The 18,632-nt window shown below is 46.3% G+C and overlaps 3 protein-coding genes across 4 annotated transcripts in view; 1 reads left to right on the forward strand and 2 right to left on the reverse strand.

The window, feature by feature from the left end:
* LOC309359452 (uncharacterized protein) overlaps positions 1-18,632 on the reverse strand; it is a 190,788-nt gene that overhangs the window by 7,558 nt on the left and 164,598 nt on the right. The window lies entirely within an intron of this gene.
* On the forward strand, positions 1,608-6,837 carry LOC309359660 (uncharacterized protein). Its single transcript, XM_081893540.1, has 3 exons — positions 1,608-1,951; positions 3,895-4,074; positions 6,468-6,837. The coding sequence occupies exons 1-3, from the start codon at positions 1,649-1,651 to the stop codon at positions 6,567-6,569; spliced, it is 585 nt and encodes a 194-aa protein (XP_081749666.1). The 5' UTR covers positions 1,608-1,648; the 3' UTR covers positions 6,570-6,837.
* On the reverse strand, positions 8,352-16,952 carry CST6 (cystatin E/M). The gene is made up of 3 exons (XM_081893131.1): positions 16,668-16,952; positions 14,200-14,328; positions 8,352-8,747 (listed from the first exon to the last, which is right to left on the reverse strand). Exons 1-3 carry the CDS (start codon positions 16,935-16,937, stop codon positions 8,658-8,660), a joined length of 489 nt encoding a protein of 162 aa, XP_081749257.1. The 5' UTR covers positions 16,938-16,952; the 3' UTR covers positions 8,352-8,657.

Below are 18,632 nucleotides of genomic sequence, written 5' to 3' on the forward strand. Positions count from 1 at the left end.
AGATGACCAAGGAAGGACATCAAAATGCAACCGAGCTGAATGGAAATGGCATCGATGATAACGATGATATTTTTGTATGCTTTTCGCACAATGAACAGGGAGCTCCCGTTCTGAAAGGGGCGATTCAGCAGGGTTTTCGTTGGCAAGAACTTGGTCCAGGGCGCTATTCAAATATGATTAACCAACAGTCCAGGTGAAGCCTCAGGTGACCACAAGAGATGGGCCAGCTTTGGGTTTGTTTTAATGTCCCAATAAACTAATAATCCTCACAACTTTTGCTTTGATTTGAGTCCCTGAAAAGATCACTGCCAATGCATCAAGAATCTTTATCAGATGTCCTTATCAATATATCTGACAAGAAGGGCTTTTGGGGTTTGCTTGTCTGTTTGTTCTACATTTTAAACCTCTTAATCTCCCTTTGCCTCATTTCACCTCATTTGGGGGCCTGAAGAAAGTTTGTTCAGCTTCATTTCTCTTTGCGTTCATCCAGAATTAAAAACGTAACTGTAAAAGATTTCTTTGGTGAATCAGAATACAGTGGTACCTCTGGTTACGTACTTAATTCTTTCCGGAGGTCCGTTCTTAACCTGAAACTGTTCTTAACCTGTTTTTTTTTAAATGCCTTTCATACGTCAAAAACATGTAGAAAAATTTATATGATGAAGAAATACAATAAATATTAGAAGCTGTTTGCAAAACTGTGTATACGGGTGACTATCAATTGCACCTTTCATTTGTCAGTTCACTCAGTGCCTCATTTTCCTAGTCTTAAATTCAGTTCCCCACATTTTTGCAGCAACTCATGACAATTCTTCAGAGTCATAGCGCAAATGTCTCTTAAGCAGCACATGTTTGTTGCAGTTCTGACTAGTGTACCCATTTTTGCAAGAAATTCCCTTAATTTTGGGAAACATCGTTAGTTGGAGGGTAGCACTGCAAAATTCAGATAAACACAAATTTCAAAGAATGGTTGTGTTTTGCTTCTCATAAAATGTGAATTTGAGTGATTCCTTTTTAAATGCAAACTGAATCATATTTTTTCCCATTCCTTGGCCAGAACTGCATACACCAAAAAATATGCTTATTTATGGAAAAACACTGAAGAATTCTCATAAGGACTTAAAAAAAAAAATCTAAAATGACAAACTGAAGCTGAATTTAAAATTGAAAAGAAGAGAGGGAACCAGTATTGACACATTCTTCCACTCCCAGGTGGAAGTGAAAAATCCAGCTTCTGGGCATTTGTACCAGTTTGAGATGCCCCCTCACCTCACGGCACCCCAGAGAACTGAACTTCAGCATCCTGGAGGGCTCATTGGGGAGAAAAGAGGGCGGAAGAAATAAATCTCTTAGTGCCTGTTTTGATTAGTAAACGATAGCTTGTCATGAGAGGTATCTGAATCAGAGGAGCGCAAGGGACCTCCCAGAGCCTGAGCGTGAAGTCACAAGTCTGTGCTGGGTTCTCGGACTCGGCTCACTTTTCTTCTCTCTGATCTGGTTGCCTTGTGGACGTGTCTTGGAGGAGGTGGGGTCCTTCCCATTGGGGTGGGCAGAGACACCAGGGGGTGGAGCTTCCTCCATCCCTATATCTGCAGGGCTCTCGCCTCTAGCCAGGCAGCCTCTGAGTTCCCAGCCTTTCCTTGACACAATGACCGGATCCTGGCTGTGTTTGCCACTGCTCCTCGTGGTAGCTCTGCTCCTGGGGCAGCCGGCATGGGGGCAAGAAGAAGAAGACGAGCAGCCCTCCTGGGAAGAGTTAGGAGAGCCACTTGCCCCAGAAGCGTCTGAGGAGCAGATGGAGCCGACTTCATATGAAGAACGGGAGGCAATGGAAAGCTTTGAAGAAGGAGAACCGCTGGATTTTGGGTCCCTGGCTGTGGACTATTTTAACAAGCTTCCATATTATGATGATATTTACAGGAGCGTGGAGGCCAAACCTCCAACATTCAAGGTAAAGGAAACAGGCACCCCAAGGGCTCCCGGGTGGTGGAATGTCCCCCATTTGGAGCACCCTCTCTCTTTTGCCCCTAGGCAGACACCCAAAAGCCATCAGACCTCCATAGCGGTGTTTGAGGGCAGGGATAAGAGCCACTCAGCACTGCTCCCTTCCCCTTGTGGTTTTCTGGAGCATACCCCCCCCCCTTTGTAAGTTGTCCACAAGATGACATGGAAGTGGGTGGGTGAAGATTTGGAAGAATAAGGTTCCTAGTCCTTGTGATGGTAAAGAAGAAGAAGGCAGTCTTAGTGTGCGCTTTCCCATGTCTTGTGGGGCTTTTGCAGGCAAGGACTTCCCCCTAGCTGGCTCCCTTCTCCTGCCCTGACAACTGTTCTTTCTTTTCTTCTCTCCTTCTTATGCTTGTCCAAATACCAATTACTTCCATCAGTTAAGAGCCTATAGCAGACGTTTTCAAACATTTTGAGTCCAGGGCTCTCTCGAAAAGCTACATTCTTTCTGCGGCTCCCCTGTGGGGCTCAGGAGCCCAGTTCTGTCACCCCTTGCCTGCGGAGCCTGCAGCCCCTCACCCCTTTTTGAACACCCTCCCGTGTGGAGTGTTCCCTCAGCCTCCACTCCTTTCCCCTCTCCTTGGGAGTCCTCTGGGCAGCCCCCACTGCCCCGGTCTCTGAGCCGCCACTTCCTCCTCCCTGCCACCCCAAAGAGAGGTGCCTGCTCACGCCTCCCCACAGGGGCCTGGGAAGAGGATGTCCCCCACCTTAGCAGCCTGACAGAGACTGGCCAAAGGTGAATGTGAGGCCAGCACTTTGCTCACCTTGGGAGACAGCAGTTGCAGCAGTGGGCCTGCATGGTGGAAAGGTTCTCCTTCAGCTCCCAGGCAGGTATTGCACACAACAAGCCTGCCTGCCCAGCCTCCCACTTATATGTCCATATCCATATTGCTTACTCTGATGCCACCTTAGCTCCTGGCAACCAGCACCCCCTGGCCAGCACCAGAGGTGCCATTTGCCTGAGGAGCTTATAGCCAGGGCTGCTGCAACAAACAGCTGTGCAAGCCTTTGGGAGGCAGAGATGCAATAGGGCATCAGAGGGAGGGAGGGAAAGAAAGAGGGACAGAGGCCAGTGTTGCCCGCGGCACCCCTGACCGTCATTCAAGGCACCCCACTGAAAACCACTGCCCTCAATTTCCATGGTTTGGATTTATGGCTGCACAGCGCTGGCACCTCAGGTGGACAAAATGGTGCCTCCTTTACCACCAGGGAAAAAGGGGTGGGGGAAGATCTACATGAGGGGGAAAGTGGGGGGGGGGAGAAAGAGAAACATTGGGCTCTGCTGGTCCTGAGAAACCTGCTGGCTGAGGCAATCCCCTCACCTTGCCTCATGGGTGGGCAAGCCCTGTTGCTGTAGACAAGGGTCCCCCCCCCCCACAGAGAATCCTGGGAACTGTAGCTTGTTAAGTCTATTGCCAACTGCAGCTAGTTGTGGCACCAAGGAAACAAATGCGGTAGTTAGGCGGGCACAGAGGGATAAAGTATATTTCCAGGTGGGTGAGTTGCATCCCATACATCAATATCTCTCAAAGAAAAATAGCAATATGTGGTGATAACAGTCCAGCCATGGGGCAGGGAGTAAAGGGGGTGGGCTCTTTGGGGTGGGCACTTGCCCCTCTGTCCCACCCCCTTTGGTGTCTGTGTTGGTGGGAACTATGATGGCGGGGTCACCAGGCTTAAATGTGCTTTAACTGAACAGTGTAGACATTTGAAAGCTTGAGCCTTGTCCCTGAAATCAGATTTCAGGGCTGAAATTAAGACTGACTTGATGCAAAACCCTTATTCCCTGAAAAATTGCCTCTGGGGACACACACGCACAATGCCAGGCCAGGAGCTGGTTGGCAGCACAGAAGCTGGGAGCTTGAAGCAGCTCTTATTCTCTGCTTCCAGGATGCCATCGGAACAATGGTGCACATGAAGATGTTACTGGCGAAGACTGACTGCAGAAAGGAGGACCTGAGGGAGCGTCGTGAAATGTTTGAACATTTGGTGCATTTTATGCACTCTTCAAAGAAGGAGCCATTGCCGGAGCTGAAAGGTTGCAACCTGCCACCTCCAGACGAACAGGAGGTGAGCTAACAGCGTCCATTTAGTCACAGCATCATAGCATTGTAAGGTTGGAAGGGACACCCCAAAGGACATCTAGGCCAAGCCCCTGCAGATTAGAATCTTATTATTATGGTCACAGACCAGTTCCGGCTCACTTACAATATCGGGAAAATCATAAAACGCAACAGGAATACGTTGAATTGCAATTGGGTATAACAGAGACAATTCAGATATAGCGGCAGTTAAAAAAATATATTAAATCTTGATCACTAAAATATAACCTAAAATTATCATTTAAAACTTTAATCATTTTGGTAGTACAGTGGTACCTCGGGTTAAGTACTTAATTCGTTCCGGAGGTCCGTTCTTAACTTGAAACTGTTTTTAACCTGAAGCACCACTTTAGCTAATGGGGCCACCTGCTGCCGCCGCGCCACCGGAGCCTGATTTCTGTTCTTATCCTGAAGCATTATTTCTGGGTTAGCAGACTGTGTAACCTGAAGCATATGTAACCCGAAATACCACTGTACAGCTTATCCCCTAAGTTTTATGGCACTCACACAGAATTTGGCCACCCTTAGCGTGATCTCTGTATACATATCCTCTACCAGGAGTTTTAGACATTGAAGTTCAGACCCATTTGGAGATTTTTGTATAACAGGAGTGATAAATACTGAGCGTATATCCCCGTAGAAACGGCCGCATAACAAGACATGAGAGACAGTTTCTACCTCCATCAAGCTGCAGAGGCAGACTCGTTCCACGTATGGTTTACCCTGCAATAAGGCAGATGGCAGCATGTTGAATCTACGGCCGCCCTCAGCCACTCTACAGCTGGGGGCTGTGGCCATCTTGTAAAAAAAAAACAAACCCAGAGTGTCACCCAGGACAGACCGCCCCCCATTTTGTACGCCCCTGAAGGGAATGGCAGTGGGGGGGTGGGGACCCCTTGCTGCAGGCGGAGGAGAGAGAAAGGTGGAAAACCTTGCCAGCTACTGTACATCCAGTTCCACCAAGGCAGGATGGGGGAGAGCAAGGTGGCTTGGCAGTGTGGTGTCTTAACTCACGACTCACTTCTGCTGTTGAGATAAGGGAGGCGAGGCCAGACTGCAGGGTTGGAAACAGTGGACTGGGGAGAATCAAAGGAGGCCAGAGCAAAATCAGTAAGACAGGAGTGTCAAGCAGCAGTTATGTAGCAGGAGGAGAAGCAGACAGTCCACTACAAATTGACACTGAATGTGTAAATGTTTGTTGGGGTGTAGGGCAGCTGTCTGGTGGCACCCCAAGAGATGGTCACGAGACCCAAATTATTGCTCCAGGTAGTGCCCCGTGGTTTCTAGGCTTTGGAGGGGAAATGTTTTCACCACTGAGAGAGGGCTTTCCATAGTACTGTGCTGTCTTTATTATTTTTATTTTAACCAATTCAGTTTTTCTTTTCGTTCTGTTGAATTCCGTTAGAGTTCAATAACTTTTCAATGGCCCTTTTATATGTTTTTAGCTTTTTTGAATTTTATCTGCATTGTTTAAAGCTATCTGAACGATGCAGCAATACATAATAATGAAGAAAAATTATTGAAAGGCGGGCTTTGTTTTTACATTTCTGGAATGACAATGGAAATGATATTTTTAAATTTTATTCATGGTAATATAGAGTTTTTGTTATGTTCTGTGGGTGTCCCCTCCCATTCATATGTCTTTTTTTTCCCCTTCCTTTCCCCTCTTCTCCCCCCCCCCTCATTTTTTTCATCTTCTGCATGAGAAGCAAGGCTGCTGGATGCATAATGGCTTTGGCTACATTCTGTTTAAATATATAATATTATCTGTAAGCTGCCTTGAGTCCTGTCAGAGGAAAAGGCAGAGTATAAATATGCAATAAAAATAATATATATATATTTTTAAAAAAGTTTAAAACAACTTAGCATCACAGAAATAATGTGGGTGCTGAACATATACTCCTCAAAAGCCAGAATATAGAGGTGAGGCTCAGCTATATAGGTGCAAATATAATGTTTTAAGTGTGTTTTAGGTGCATTATACAAATGTGACACTAGATGGTGCTAGTGAGCTAATGGCAGACACCATATATTTTTAAAACATTTTTTTTTTTTTAAAAAGGATTTGCACAGTGTTTTTCAAATCTGTCTTGATTCAGCCATGTTCTTCCATTGAAATAAGGTTCTTTCTTAATGAGAGCAGATCTGCTCATGAGGCAGAAAGTTGAAGGCAGGATCCAACCCTGCTCTTACTCAAGGCCTCCACAGAATCACTGGGAAACTTTCCATTTGCTATTAAGGAGAATTGCTGTGGCCACAGTTTTTCATCGTCATATTTGATGGCATGGACAAACCCCCACATTTATAACTTGTTTCTTTCATCTCCCCCCCTCTCCTCCCCCCTGCCACACTTGTTCACAGAATCTGAACTGCAACTTCAGAATATATATGGATGCAAGAGAAGGCTCGGTATCTGTGGTTCACCACAAATGCAAACCGCTGCATGTTCGAGAGTTGTGGTGAAGACCCTGCCTAACCCCTGGATGCTGCCGCCAGTCAACTGCGGTGGGGGCAGGAGAAGGGGAAGCCCCCACCTTGGTCTGGTCCTCTTCCTCCACAGCTGCAAAATAATCACGTAGATGCAAGCCTAGAAACTCTCCCACTAAAAGGGGGGTGTCTGAATCCACTGTGCCCCCTCCTCATCCTAGACGCTCTGGTCGCTCTCCATCTCTGTCTCTTTTCGTTCCGAAATAGGGGTAATAAAATTAACTCGCACAAGCATTGCCATGAAGTTGAATGGCTTTGTAAACTGTGTGTGTGTGTCTTGTCCACCCTCTCTGCCAGTAGTGACTAGTGCTTATTGGGATAGGTAGGGGAAAAGGCAGGGAGCTGAACAGCAGGTGGCGTACAGTGGTACCTTGGTTCTCAAACTTAATCCGTTCTGGAAGTCCATTCCAAAACCAAGGCGTGCTTTCCCATAGAAAGTAATGCATAATGGATTAATCCGTTCCAGGCTTTTAAAAACAACCCCAAAACAGCAATTTAACATGAATTTTACTATTTAATGAGACCATTGGTTTATATAATGAAAGCAATAAACAATGTAACATGGGTAGGCAAACTAAGGCCCGGGGGCCGTATGTGGCCCAATCACCTTCTAAATCTGGCCTCCAGACAGTCCGGGAATCAGTGGTTCTTTTTTTACATGAGTAGAATGTGTCCTTTTATTTAAAATGCATCTCTGGGTTATTTGTGGAGCATAGTAATTAGCTCATTTTTTTTTTCAAAGTATAGTCCGGCCCCCCACATGGTCTGAGGGACAGTGGACCAGCCCCCTGCTGAAAAAGTTTGCTGATTGTCACACAATCGATCAGTAGCTGAACTGGGTTCTACACAGTCACAAAAACAAAACAAAAAGAGCCACAAAAACAGACAGACCTCAGCATAACACTCAAAACGGAAGTGTGGCACTCAGATCGGAAATGTAACACTCAAAGGAGAGCATGTTCGGCTTCCGAAAAAAGTTGACAAACCAGAACACTTACTTCCGGGTTTGCGGTGTTTGGGTTCCAAGTTGTTTTGAGTACCAAGGCGTTTGAGAACCAAAGTGCCACTGTACTAGGACTCCCCTTGAACTAGACACTCTGCTTCTGTTGACGCAGCCTTGAATTCCATTACTGTTTTTTGTTTTGTTTTGCTGCAGCATCACACTGTTGACTCATGTTCAGCAGTGGTTAGGCAACATTTCTCAACTTTGGGACTCCTGACTGTTAAGACTACAATGCCAAACATGGCCAGTGGTCAGGGATGTTGGGAGATTTAATTCCAACATCGGGGGACCCAAGTTTGAGAAAGGATGGGTTCCGGCATCTGATGAGGACCTGGGAAAGACCAGGGTTCAAATCCCCACTCAACCATGATGCTTACTTGGTGCTCATAGGCCAGTCATTGCCTCTGAGCCTTACCTACCGTACTTCACAGGGTTGTTGTGGGATGGGGAAGAATTATGTTTGGCACCATCAGTTCCTTGGATCAAAAAGTGGGAAGCAAAAGAACTAAAACAAACAGGACTGGGGAGGGGGAGAGCTCAGACACCGGCAATGTTCAACCTTGGCATGTGTTGCAAACTCAGAACACTGTCTGGGTGACCCACTTCCAAGAATTTAATTCCATTCCCACCAAGGTAGATAACAGAAACAAGGTGGAATTATTTCAATACAATGGATGATGTCCTTTAGGTGGTGGAATTCTGTGCAGGAAAGTGAGAATGAGCTCGTTAAAAGGAAAAAAGCAATAACACCTGAAGACTGACAAAGTGATATCTTTATTGGGATGAATCACCAAGTTACAAAGAAAAAAAGAGGTCTACAAGACCATCAAAACAAAGAGAGGAGGAGTATATTTGGAGGCATGGTAGAAAAGCCCCAGTGCAATTTTAGAAATGTGGGAAATGTGATTTCAGAATTAAAATAGTGATTTTCCATTCTTGAGATAGGAGTGGGGTAGATAGTTTCAAGCTTGCACTGGCCCCCCAGGAATGATGCTTTGGCCTGAGTTCATTCAGGCAGCAGGGAAGCCGATGTCCATCCGAGTCACCCCCAGGCGTGACGTTCAGGAACTGGCTGCTCTGCAGCTCATGTGTGTCAGTCGTGTGTCACTGAGCCATGGACGGGACCAGACGTGGAACTCACAGATTTGTTTCTGGAAGGAGGGAAAAGGAGAGAGGAAAAAAAATATCCAGACAATTAGAGCTAAGTGTGTGTGTGGGGGTTATTATAATTGATTCATTAATCACCTTCTAGGCAATTTGCATTATAAAAAAGAGTTAAAAACGCAAAATAGCTAACACATTTAATGCAAAATTAAAACCCCAACAAATGAACACATGCGGCAAAGATCCTTTATTCAGCTGGGAAAGCCTGGCAGAACAAAAATATCTCCAGCTGTTTCCGGAAAGTGCAGATCGTGGGTGCCCTGTTATATCTTGGCAAGGATGCTATTCCACAGAACAGGGGCAGGGCAGCCACCCTAAAAGCCCTGCACTCTGAGTTACTACAGCACAGGCTTCCAATACATTAAGAACTTGCAGGAGAAACTCTCCCACAGAGGCAGCCCAGTCACAATTGTTGAACATTTCTGGTGGGGGAAAAGGAGAGAGGCCTGGAACAGGAGCAGTCTATCTGAAATACGGAAGCATCAACATTCAACAGCATAGGCTTCAAAGAGAGCAAGGAAGGCATTATTGCGAACTCGCTTTGGGCCAGGAGCAGGAGAGTGGCATAGAATTGGGAACCAGCCCCGGTGTGGAAATAGCTCGTCATGGGAACGTGGATTCTAGACAACCTTGTTCTAGCAAGAGCCTCATGAATAAAGAGAACAGCTAAAAAAAAAAGTTGGTCAAGGAAGGCAGAAGCACTGGAGGGTTTTTGTGCAATGACGTGTCTTCACTAAATAGGAATGCAATGTGCAAGGCTGCTTCCTCCCTGCTCTCAGGAAGAAGCTTCCCTGGAGAGGTCACAGGGATTTCTTCTGAAATCTCAGAAACTGCACAGGCAACATTTCCAAGACAAGCAGAACCTGTTTCAGGATAGACCTGCCAGTGCGTTCAGTGCATCTTGAGACATGCCACATTCCACTCCCATGTTTTTTCCAGGTCAGAGAACGTGAGGAGGAGACAGGAAAGGGGTTGGTGCAAGGCGGGCAGCCAGCACACAAAAGGGAACTGGATGACGGCTTGGGATTCTTTGGGAGTCTCACCCCTGGATGCCTCAAACCCCAATTATGCCGTAGTCAGCTGGGCCTGCTCAGTGGTGAGTCGAATGAACTTCATACACACTCACGAGATTCGCATCTCTGTTGCTTCGTCAATAAATACACGGGGTTAAGGCAGAGGGAGCCTGGGCTCAGATTCAACACAGCGCCAACAGGCTGAAACAAAATGACGCATTTTGCACCAATACAACTATAGCTGGGGACCCTGCTTCCATCTGGGGTTAACTGGAGTCAACCTCAGAACATATTTGAAGCTGCCACTCATCAGAGGCACAGTTGTGGGGGGGAAAGACACCAAACTGTCCTTGTTGTCTCCCGTAGTGCAGCAGGCCTGGAGAGTCCATCTCATTACCCCATTGCAGATTTTCAGACCAACCAAGAACATTTCCCCAAACATTCCAGCTGTGTACAGAGGTGATTCTCAGGCACAGCAATGAGGCTTCACTGGGAAACTCCAAACTGAAAATGATTCCTAATTGTGCCAATTTGCATCAGAACGGTTTCTGACGCCCTGGAGCATGATCTAATTTAGCAATGTTTCATTTCCTTGTATCGAATAAGCAAAGCTGGTTCCCTAATCTTGCACCTGTAATTAATTGCATCCATTAATTGTCCCTCTTGAGCCTACGAAATGTCAAATTTTCCATGGAAAAATAAAGCACTGCCATTTAATGCTGTATTGTTTTTAACACTTGATTGGAAGCCGCCCAGAGTGGCTGGGGAAACTCAGCCAGATGGGCGGGGTATAAATAATAAATTATTATTATTTGGGGGCGGAAGTGGAATTCTGATGGTATGGGGGCAAGAGGCTTTGGGAACCATTAGGGGACACAGATCTGGAGACAGCTCTCCTTCACAAATGAACAGAAGCTTATTCAAGGACAACACAGCAGTGTTGTTGTGAAGGAGAACTTGCTGGTGACTTGACTTGGGCCCTGGGCTTTATTAGCAGAAAGTGATGTAGGGTTGCAATTTGCTAATACAGCCCCCAGAACATCTTCAGTCAGCCCAGCTGGTGAACTATTTACCAGTCCATATTTGGGGGCATCACCCAAAAACATGTACCAAGACCCATTTTTTCTTTACAGGCATTTGAGCTGCTGGCCTTGTAATATCCTCATCTCCCCCTTGTCTGAGCTATATTTGCCAGCCATTATGTGTTTAGCTCATTACTATAAAAATATAAATGACAAATAGATTACAGTGGTACCTTGGGTTACATACGCTTCAGGTTACATACGCTTCAGGTTACAGACTCCACTAAGCCAGAAATAGTGCTTCAGGTTAAGAACTTCAGAATGAGAACAGAAATCATGCTCTGGCAGCAGGAGGCCCCATTAGCTAAAGTGGTGCTTCAGGTTAAGAACGGTTTCAGGTTAAGAACGGACCTCCAGAACGAATTAAGTACTTAACCCGAGGTACCACTGTATATTACAAAACATAATATTCTATTATGTAGCCACTGAACTTTTTTTATAAACTGAAAGGTAAAATACAATGCTTTTTATCGCTAAATTACAACACAAAAACGATTTCATCTATAAACTATAAAATTATTGATCACAACCAAAACAGCAAACTCTGATTTCTTTAAATTTTTTTAAAGCATTGGCTTTGTTGCCCATTAGGCATAATTGGCCACTTTTATGATTTAAATGCAAAATGTCAGACTGTAAGAATGAATTTGTATTGGAATTTAAAATTCTAGTAACAAGCAAGCTCCATTTAAAAAAAAAATAAACATATTTCACACACATCCTTCAATGTCTCATTGGCAACAGGAAAGGTTTGTTAACAAAGCTACATCTTCACACTTCCTTGTGCCATTGCAATATGCCAAGTGAAATGTCAGATTTCCAATTGTTTGCTATTACTAGTCTAGCCATCATTAGCTGTCACAAGTTTCAGGTCACCCTTGGGAGGTGAAATATAAAGGTATAACACTTTATCCAGACATAATGTTTGGACAGTTAAAATAATCTTCAGGTTGTATCCCGTTTTAATTATACTCTGAGTAAACCCATTGAAGAAGACAGACATGACTAACTTGACACCATTAATCTCAATGGGCTCATATGACTAATGCCCTATGAGCCCATTGAGATGAATGTCCTATGAGCCCATTGAGATTAATGATGTCAAGCATCACAAGATATACAAGATGTGGCAATAGCCACTGGCCTGGATAGCTTTCCTAAAGGAATTGTGTGGGGGAGACATGTCAACTAACGGCTATTCAGCTAACAGCAAAACAAACCCTCCTTATACAGAAGCAGTCTACCCAGAGTGTGAACAAAAGAACAACCAGCACATTCATGTCCTATCTGTAAGTGTCCACAGGTGGTCAGCTGGTTACTGATGAGCAAAACTACTATTGCTTTCTTTAAATAAATAAAACCCATGCCAAACCCTAGCAAAATAGTGAATGAGGAAGCTCCATGGAAATCCCATTTTTGCTTGGGTTTCCATCTGTGGTTCTCCAGATGTTGCTGGACTCCACCTGACACCAGCCAGAGACTACTGAGGTGGGAAGTCCATCAACACCTGGAGAGCCACAATTGGTTTTCATCCACAAAGGCTGCTCTGATTTACTTCTGTGCAAGAATGGCAGGTCAACAAGGAGGTGTGGTAGGAAATACTCACTGGCCAAGAGACTACACATTTCAAGAGTTTGTGGCTTTCAACAGCTCAAGTCCAAGCTTTTCTGAAAAACAGCACTCTCTCATACAAACCTGCTCAGGTTTTGAGGTCTTTTAGGGAGGCCTTTCTCTTGGTCCCACTACCCTTACAGACCCACTTGGTGGGGATGTGAGAGAGGGCCTTCTCAGTGACGACTCCCAAATTTTGGAGCTCCTTCCCTAGAGAAGTTCGACTGGCTCCCTCCTTGCCTTAGTTCCTCTGGCAAGCAAAAACTTTCTGGTTCCAACAGGCTTTGAGAAACGGACCGCTTTTAATGAAAGGGTTGGTGCCAGACTCTTCTTGTTGTAATTGTCTGGCTTTAATAGATTTTATATATGGTCATAGTTTTCATTCCACCAATGTTTACTTTTTCTAATGATTGCTTTTTCTATAGTCTTAGCGGTTCTTATTTTTATCTGTAAGCTGCCTTGAGCTCCATCAGGGGAAAAGGCAGGGAGTGAACAAATATAGTAACTGTGGAAATGACAAGAAGATTAAACGGCTGGCTGGCTGCCAGCCAGTTTCAACAAGAGAAGCTGCCTCTTGCTTATTTACAATGATTAGTCATTAAACACAGGAAGGAGTTCCTCACAACGTTCTTAGGACATGATAAACACTACTTATATAATGCTCTAATCCGACACCAACCAGGCAGGTGAAATAGGCCTAAGGTTACATTCTGCACAAGGAAGGCTGCAGCTGAGTGCCAGGACATCTGCACTGCATGCAGAATGTTCCCTGGTTAGATTATTCAGCATTCCCAGGCAGAACTAGGAAATACCCCCTCCCATCTGAAAAGCCTGGAGAGCTGTTGCCACTCAGCATCGACAGCAGTGGGGCACCCGAACCAAAGGTCTGATTCTGCTTAAGGCAGATTCCCATGCACTTGCTGGCAGTGGGGAATGCTAGGCACAGACTGGCCGCAATGTGGGGCTTCCCTTACGCTTGAACCAGAAGCTGCAGTTAGTGCAGAATGCTGCAGCACAATTTCTAACAGGAGTTGACCCTGTCAGCTTATTAACACCTATGCTCAGAGACCCACACTGCTTGCCGATTTGCTACCGGACCAGGTTCAAGGTGTTACTAGGAGTATATAAAGCCCTGAACAGTTTAGGACCCCATATATGCCCAGTCAACTACTTTGATCTGTGGAACTGGCACTGTTACAGGTGACACAGAATACTCATTTTGCATTCCTAATAAATCAATATTTTAGTGTGGTAGTGTAACACTTTGGAAATCCCTGCCCAATGGCATCAGCAGAGGCCATCACCATATCCCTTTGGGTGCCTGCTAAAAACAGCTTTGTTCAGGCAGGCTTACCCAGTTAGGTAGAATATTGTCTTTTAACTGTTGTAACCCACCCTGGGAACTAAGGATGAAAGGTGGGCAATTAATAATTATAACAATTATGCTCTCATCAGCTCTAGCATCCCACAGCTGACTGTGGCTGGTGGAAGCTGTAGTCCAGATTACCAGATGAGCACCAGGCTGTTCAGGAATCATTATTGTATCTTGGGATTACTCAACAAAACTGAGGATATTCACAAATTCCTAAGGCTGTATGAAGGGCTGGAAAGTCACATCATCAAAGCTGCTCCAACTACGGCAGTTTTAAACTGTGTTGTACAGGGAACACCCAGCCTTTCTTATCACTGAAGCTGTGAGGTCCCCGGTCAACACATCTGGTTCCTAATCTCACCTGCTGTTCTCCTTCCAAGGGCAGGCTGCAGCGCTGGAGGTCCTCAGCACTCAGGTTTGACCCTCCCTTCTTCTCACACAGGGTATTCACCAACTTGACAGTCAAGTAGTATTTCACACCCTCCACCACCTGGAAAACAAATGAGGCATTTGACATTTAGCAGAGTAATGCAATATATATATATATATATATATATATATATATATATATATTGAGAGAGAGATACGGAGGCAGGACCTAGATTGATGTAAACAGATGCAATTAAAGGTTAGTGTCATTAAATGAACCATGTGCTCAGTTCTACATGAAGAGTCCTGCTGGATCAGGCTGATAGCCCACGCAATCCAGCATCCTCACAGTGGTCAGCCAGATGCCCCAGATGCAAGCAAGGACCCAAGTACAAGAGCATTCTCCCTTCGTGAAGTTTCCAGCAAACAGTGTCCAGAAGTATTACAGTGGTACCTCGGGTTACATACGCTTCAGGTTATAGACTCCACTAACCCAGAAATGGGACACAGGTGGCACTGTGGGTTAAACCACAGAGCCTAGGACTTGAGGATCAGAAGGTTGGCAGTTCGAATCCCCGTGACGGGGTGAGCTCCTGTTGCTCGGTCCCTGCTCCTGCCAACGTAGCAATTCGAAAGCACATCAAAGTGCAAGTAGATAAATAGGTACCACTCTGGTGGGAAGGTAAACGGAGGCGTTTCTGTGCGCTGCTCTGGTTCGCCAGAAGCGGCTTAGTCATGCTGGCCACATGACCCGGAAGCTGTACGCCAGCTCCCTCAGCCAATAAAAGAAGATGAGCGCCACAACCCCAAAGTCAGTCACGACTGGACCTAATGGTCAGGGGTCCCTTTACCTTTACCTTTAGCCCAGAAATAGTACCTTGGGTTAAGAAATTTGCTTCAGGATGAGAATAGAAATCGTGTGGTGGCGGCGCGGCAGCAGCGGGAGGCCCCATTAGAACGAATTAAGTACTTAACCAGAGGTACCACTGTACTGCCTTTGACTGCAGAGGTAGAGAATAGCCATCATGACAAATAGCCATTGACAGCCTTCTGCATCTGTGAATTGGTCCAATCCTCTTTCAAAGCCATCAAAATGGGTGGCCATCACTTCCTTTTCTATCGATGGCTTTTTAATATGCTAATATGAGTTTGTATTTTCTAGGAATGTATTTGCAAGCCACCTGGGGGGGTATCCTGAAAGGCAGGACAGGAGTTGCCATAAATAAGTAATGTTACCTCTGAATCTTTTTCAGTACCTCTCACTTCCTGCTCTGCAAACACACACTGCACCTCCACAATCCTCACCCTCAATGAGGACTACCTTGTTCCTTTTTGTCTCAGGACCCTAGACTTCTACATCCCAGTGCCATTTCCCCCCAGGGATGGTGGGGGAAAGAAAGCCCAGTCTACCTACCTAGATATTTTAGCCTTTCTAGCGGGGGGGGGGGGGGCCTGAGTGTTTAACCTTTTGCTTGACTTAGGTTCACACTGAAGCATTTAAGAAAACTGAATTTAAAATGAGCGTTTGTATGTACACATCATTAGTCTACAGCAGTTGCCAGAACATCATGCATTTATTCAGCTTGCCACTTGGCCTGGGGGCATTTTAGCAGCCCGTGACAGTTCATAAGGAGCCATGATTTCCAATCCTGTCCTTTTCTTGGGACTCCTCCCCCTTACAAAAAAAACATCACACACACACTCTCTATCCTACTGTGTCAACCCATCTCAATTCTCTTCCCTCCGCCCCCAGCTTCCAGGAACTTAAGAAGTTGCCTTTAAACCGACAGACCGTTCATCCATCTTGCCCCTTATTGTCTACACTGACTGGCAGCAATGACTCTCCAGCATTTCAGGCGGGGGGGGGGGGGCGGTGTCTCTCCCAGCCCTACCTAGGGATGCCAGGGACTGAACCTGGGATCTTCTGCATTCAAGGCAGATAAATGACAACTTGCACTCTGCTTTTCAATCTGGGGCATAGCTGTCAACTTTCAGATTTGAAAATATGGGATCAGCAGCCTCGGAAATAAGGGATCAGCAGCCTCACCTGTCTCGGGGACAGTCTACGGGATATCTAACAATCCGGGATAGCAGCGGGAAACGGTGCTGGAATAAGGGAGTTTCCCGCAAGAAAAGGGGAAGGTTGACAGCTATGATCTGGGACCTTCTACACACAAGACAGATGCTCTACGGCTGAGTTACAGTCCTTCCATTCCCCTCTCCACCCCCGAGGCCTTCCTTCCTTCAACGACTAGGCTACTTCTCTCTGTCATCCTGCGTCCTTTCGGATGCTTTGGGCTGTGGGCTGGAGGCTAATGACAGGCCAGGACAGCAGGAGGGCACCAGGCTGGGGAAGGCTGGTGTGAAGAGAGGTTAAGTGGTTTTTTTAAAAAAATAGTTTTAGGGATGGAGAGGGGAAAAGGGGCCCAAGAATTTCTTGCAAGCCCCCCGCGTCCTTACCTGGCTCTCCGCCTTGACGATGCTCAGCTGCCGGCAATAGAACATGTTGTTGCTGGCCTGGTTGTAGGCGGACACGGCGAAGGCAGCGGCCTTCTGCACGTCGGGATCCGAGACGGAGCGAGGCGTCAGGCCTCCGGGCATCCCGATGCTTCCCGCAAACAGCGCCGGGAGGAAAAGCAGCAGCAGCCCAAGGCAAGAGGAGATGCGCATCGCGACAGGTGAACACAACTGCGCCATTGCTGAGAATGAGCTGGAAGTGAGGGCGGCCATAGGCTGATATAAAGGCCGAGGCCACGCCCACGCCGCGGAGCCGGCCAATCAACGACGCGGGAGGCGGAAGCCTGAAAGGACAGGTAAGGCGCGGAGCCACGCCCACTCCTGGGGAGATCTGCTCCCGCTGGAGGGAAGACGCAGGCGCAGCCTGGGAATGTTCGTGCCTTTACCTGGGAGTAAATCCCACTAAGCAGCGTGGGGCTTCCTTTTGCGTAGGAGCTGCAGAGGACGGCGTGGATCTTTCGCTGGTGGGTCACCTCTACGTTGCAGCCTGACCGGAGGTGAATGATTCGGATTCAAAGCAGCGCAAATATAAAGGATCCTTCCTCAACCAGGTGCCCTCCAGATATCTGGACTCTGGTGGGACTTGTAGTCCGCTAGAGGGCACCAGGCTTGGGAAAGGCAGCAGTTGCTGAAAGATCCTGTGCTGCATATGGACAAATGCACACCAGACATGTAAAACACATCCAATGCGCATGGTGGCGCTGTGGATTAAACCACGGAGCCTAGGACTTGCTGATCAGAAGGTCGGCGGTTCGAATCCCTGCAACAGGGTGAGCTCCTGTTGCTCGGTCCCTGCTCCTGCCAACCTAGCAGTTCCGGCAGGAAGGTAAACGGTGTTTCCATGCACTGCTCTGGTTGACCAGAAGCTTAGTCATGCTGGCCACATGACCCGGAAGCTGTACTCCGGCTCCCTTGGCCAATAAAGCGAGATGAGCACTCCAATCACAGAGTCGGCCACGATTGGACCTAATGGTCAGGGGTCCCTTTACCTTCACCTTTTACCTCCCCCAAAATCCTGGCAACTGTAGTTTCACATTCAGATTGTTCCTCAGCAGCCTGAACAAGCTATTATTCCCAATATTCTGTGTTTTAAATGTGTATTGCATGTGCTTTAAATCTTCCACTTGGATCTGACCTGTGTCACTACAGCAGCACTCAGACCAGGCAAATATTGAGCGCAACAGATTTGCAGAAAAGACTCTACAACCTGAAATTAGAGACAATGCATGTACTTTTGTAACCCAATAAAATATTTAATAAAAATTATTTTTTAAAATTGAGAAGGTTCCTAAAATGCCTATTTAGGAAAATGGTAGGATCCTGCTCTGAAAAGATTGGAGACTCACGGCTTTAAGGCACTTAAAAATAAGTATTGTTTTTCATTCCTTTTAAATTTGTTAGCAATGTTATTACCTTGTAATTTAAATACCTTATTTTTCCATGTATAAAGACAATGTTTTTGCTAAATACTAGAAAAATACAGTATTTCCTTGATCTTCCCGTGGCTGCTTCCGCCACCATACAAGTGTTACCTCCTTCTCCTTCCCTCCTCCCCTGCTGCATGTGCCACTCTTTCTCGTGCGTGCACCCACGGGTGCAAGGCGCCGCAAACTGCGCAAGGTTAAGGGCACCAACAGAGCACTCCGAGTAAAAGTGCATCCGGGGCCTTCTTCATTTCTCTGTTTTGGATTCATATAAACAGGGTTGTCTTATACATGGAAAAATGCAGTAATATCCTTTTGGACTGGGCCTGCACATATTTTACAGAACCTGAGCAGTTAAAACAATACCATTTGTTTCTGTTCAGTACCCCCATTTCAAAACATGCTGGTGCCAATGCCTTTCCACCCATCTGGTGCCCTACAGATGTTTTGAATGACAACTCCTCCCTTCCCACTGGGACCAGAG

This window comes from Podarcis melisellensis (assembly GCF_964234715.1).
Source record: "Podarcis melisellensis genome assembly, chromosome: 16".
Taxonomy (NCBI): Eukaryota; Metazoa; Chordata; class Lepidosauria; order Squamata; family Lacertidae; genus Podarcis; species Podarcis melisellensis.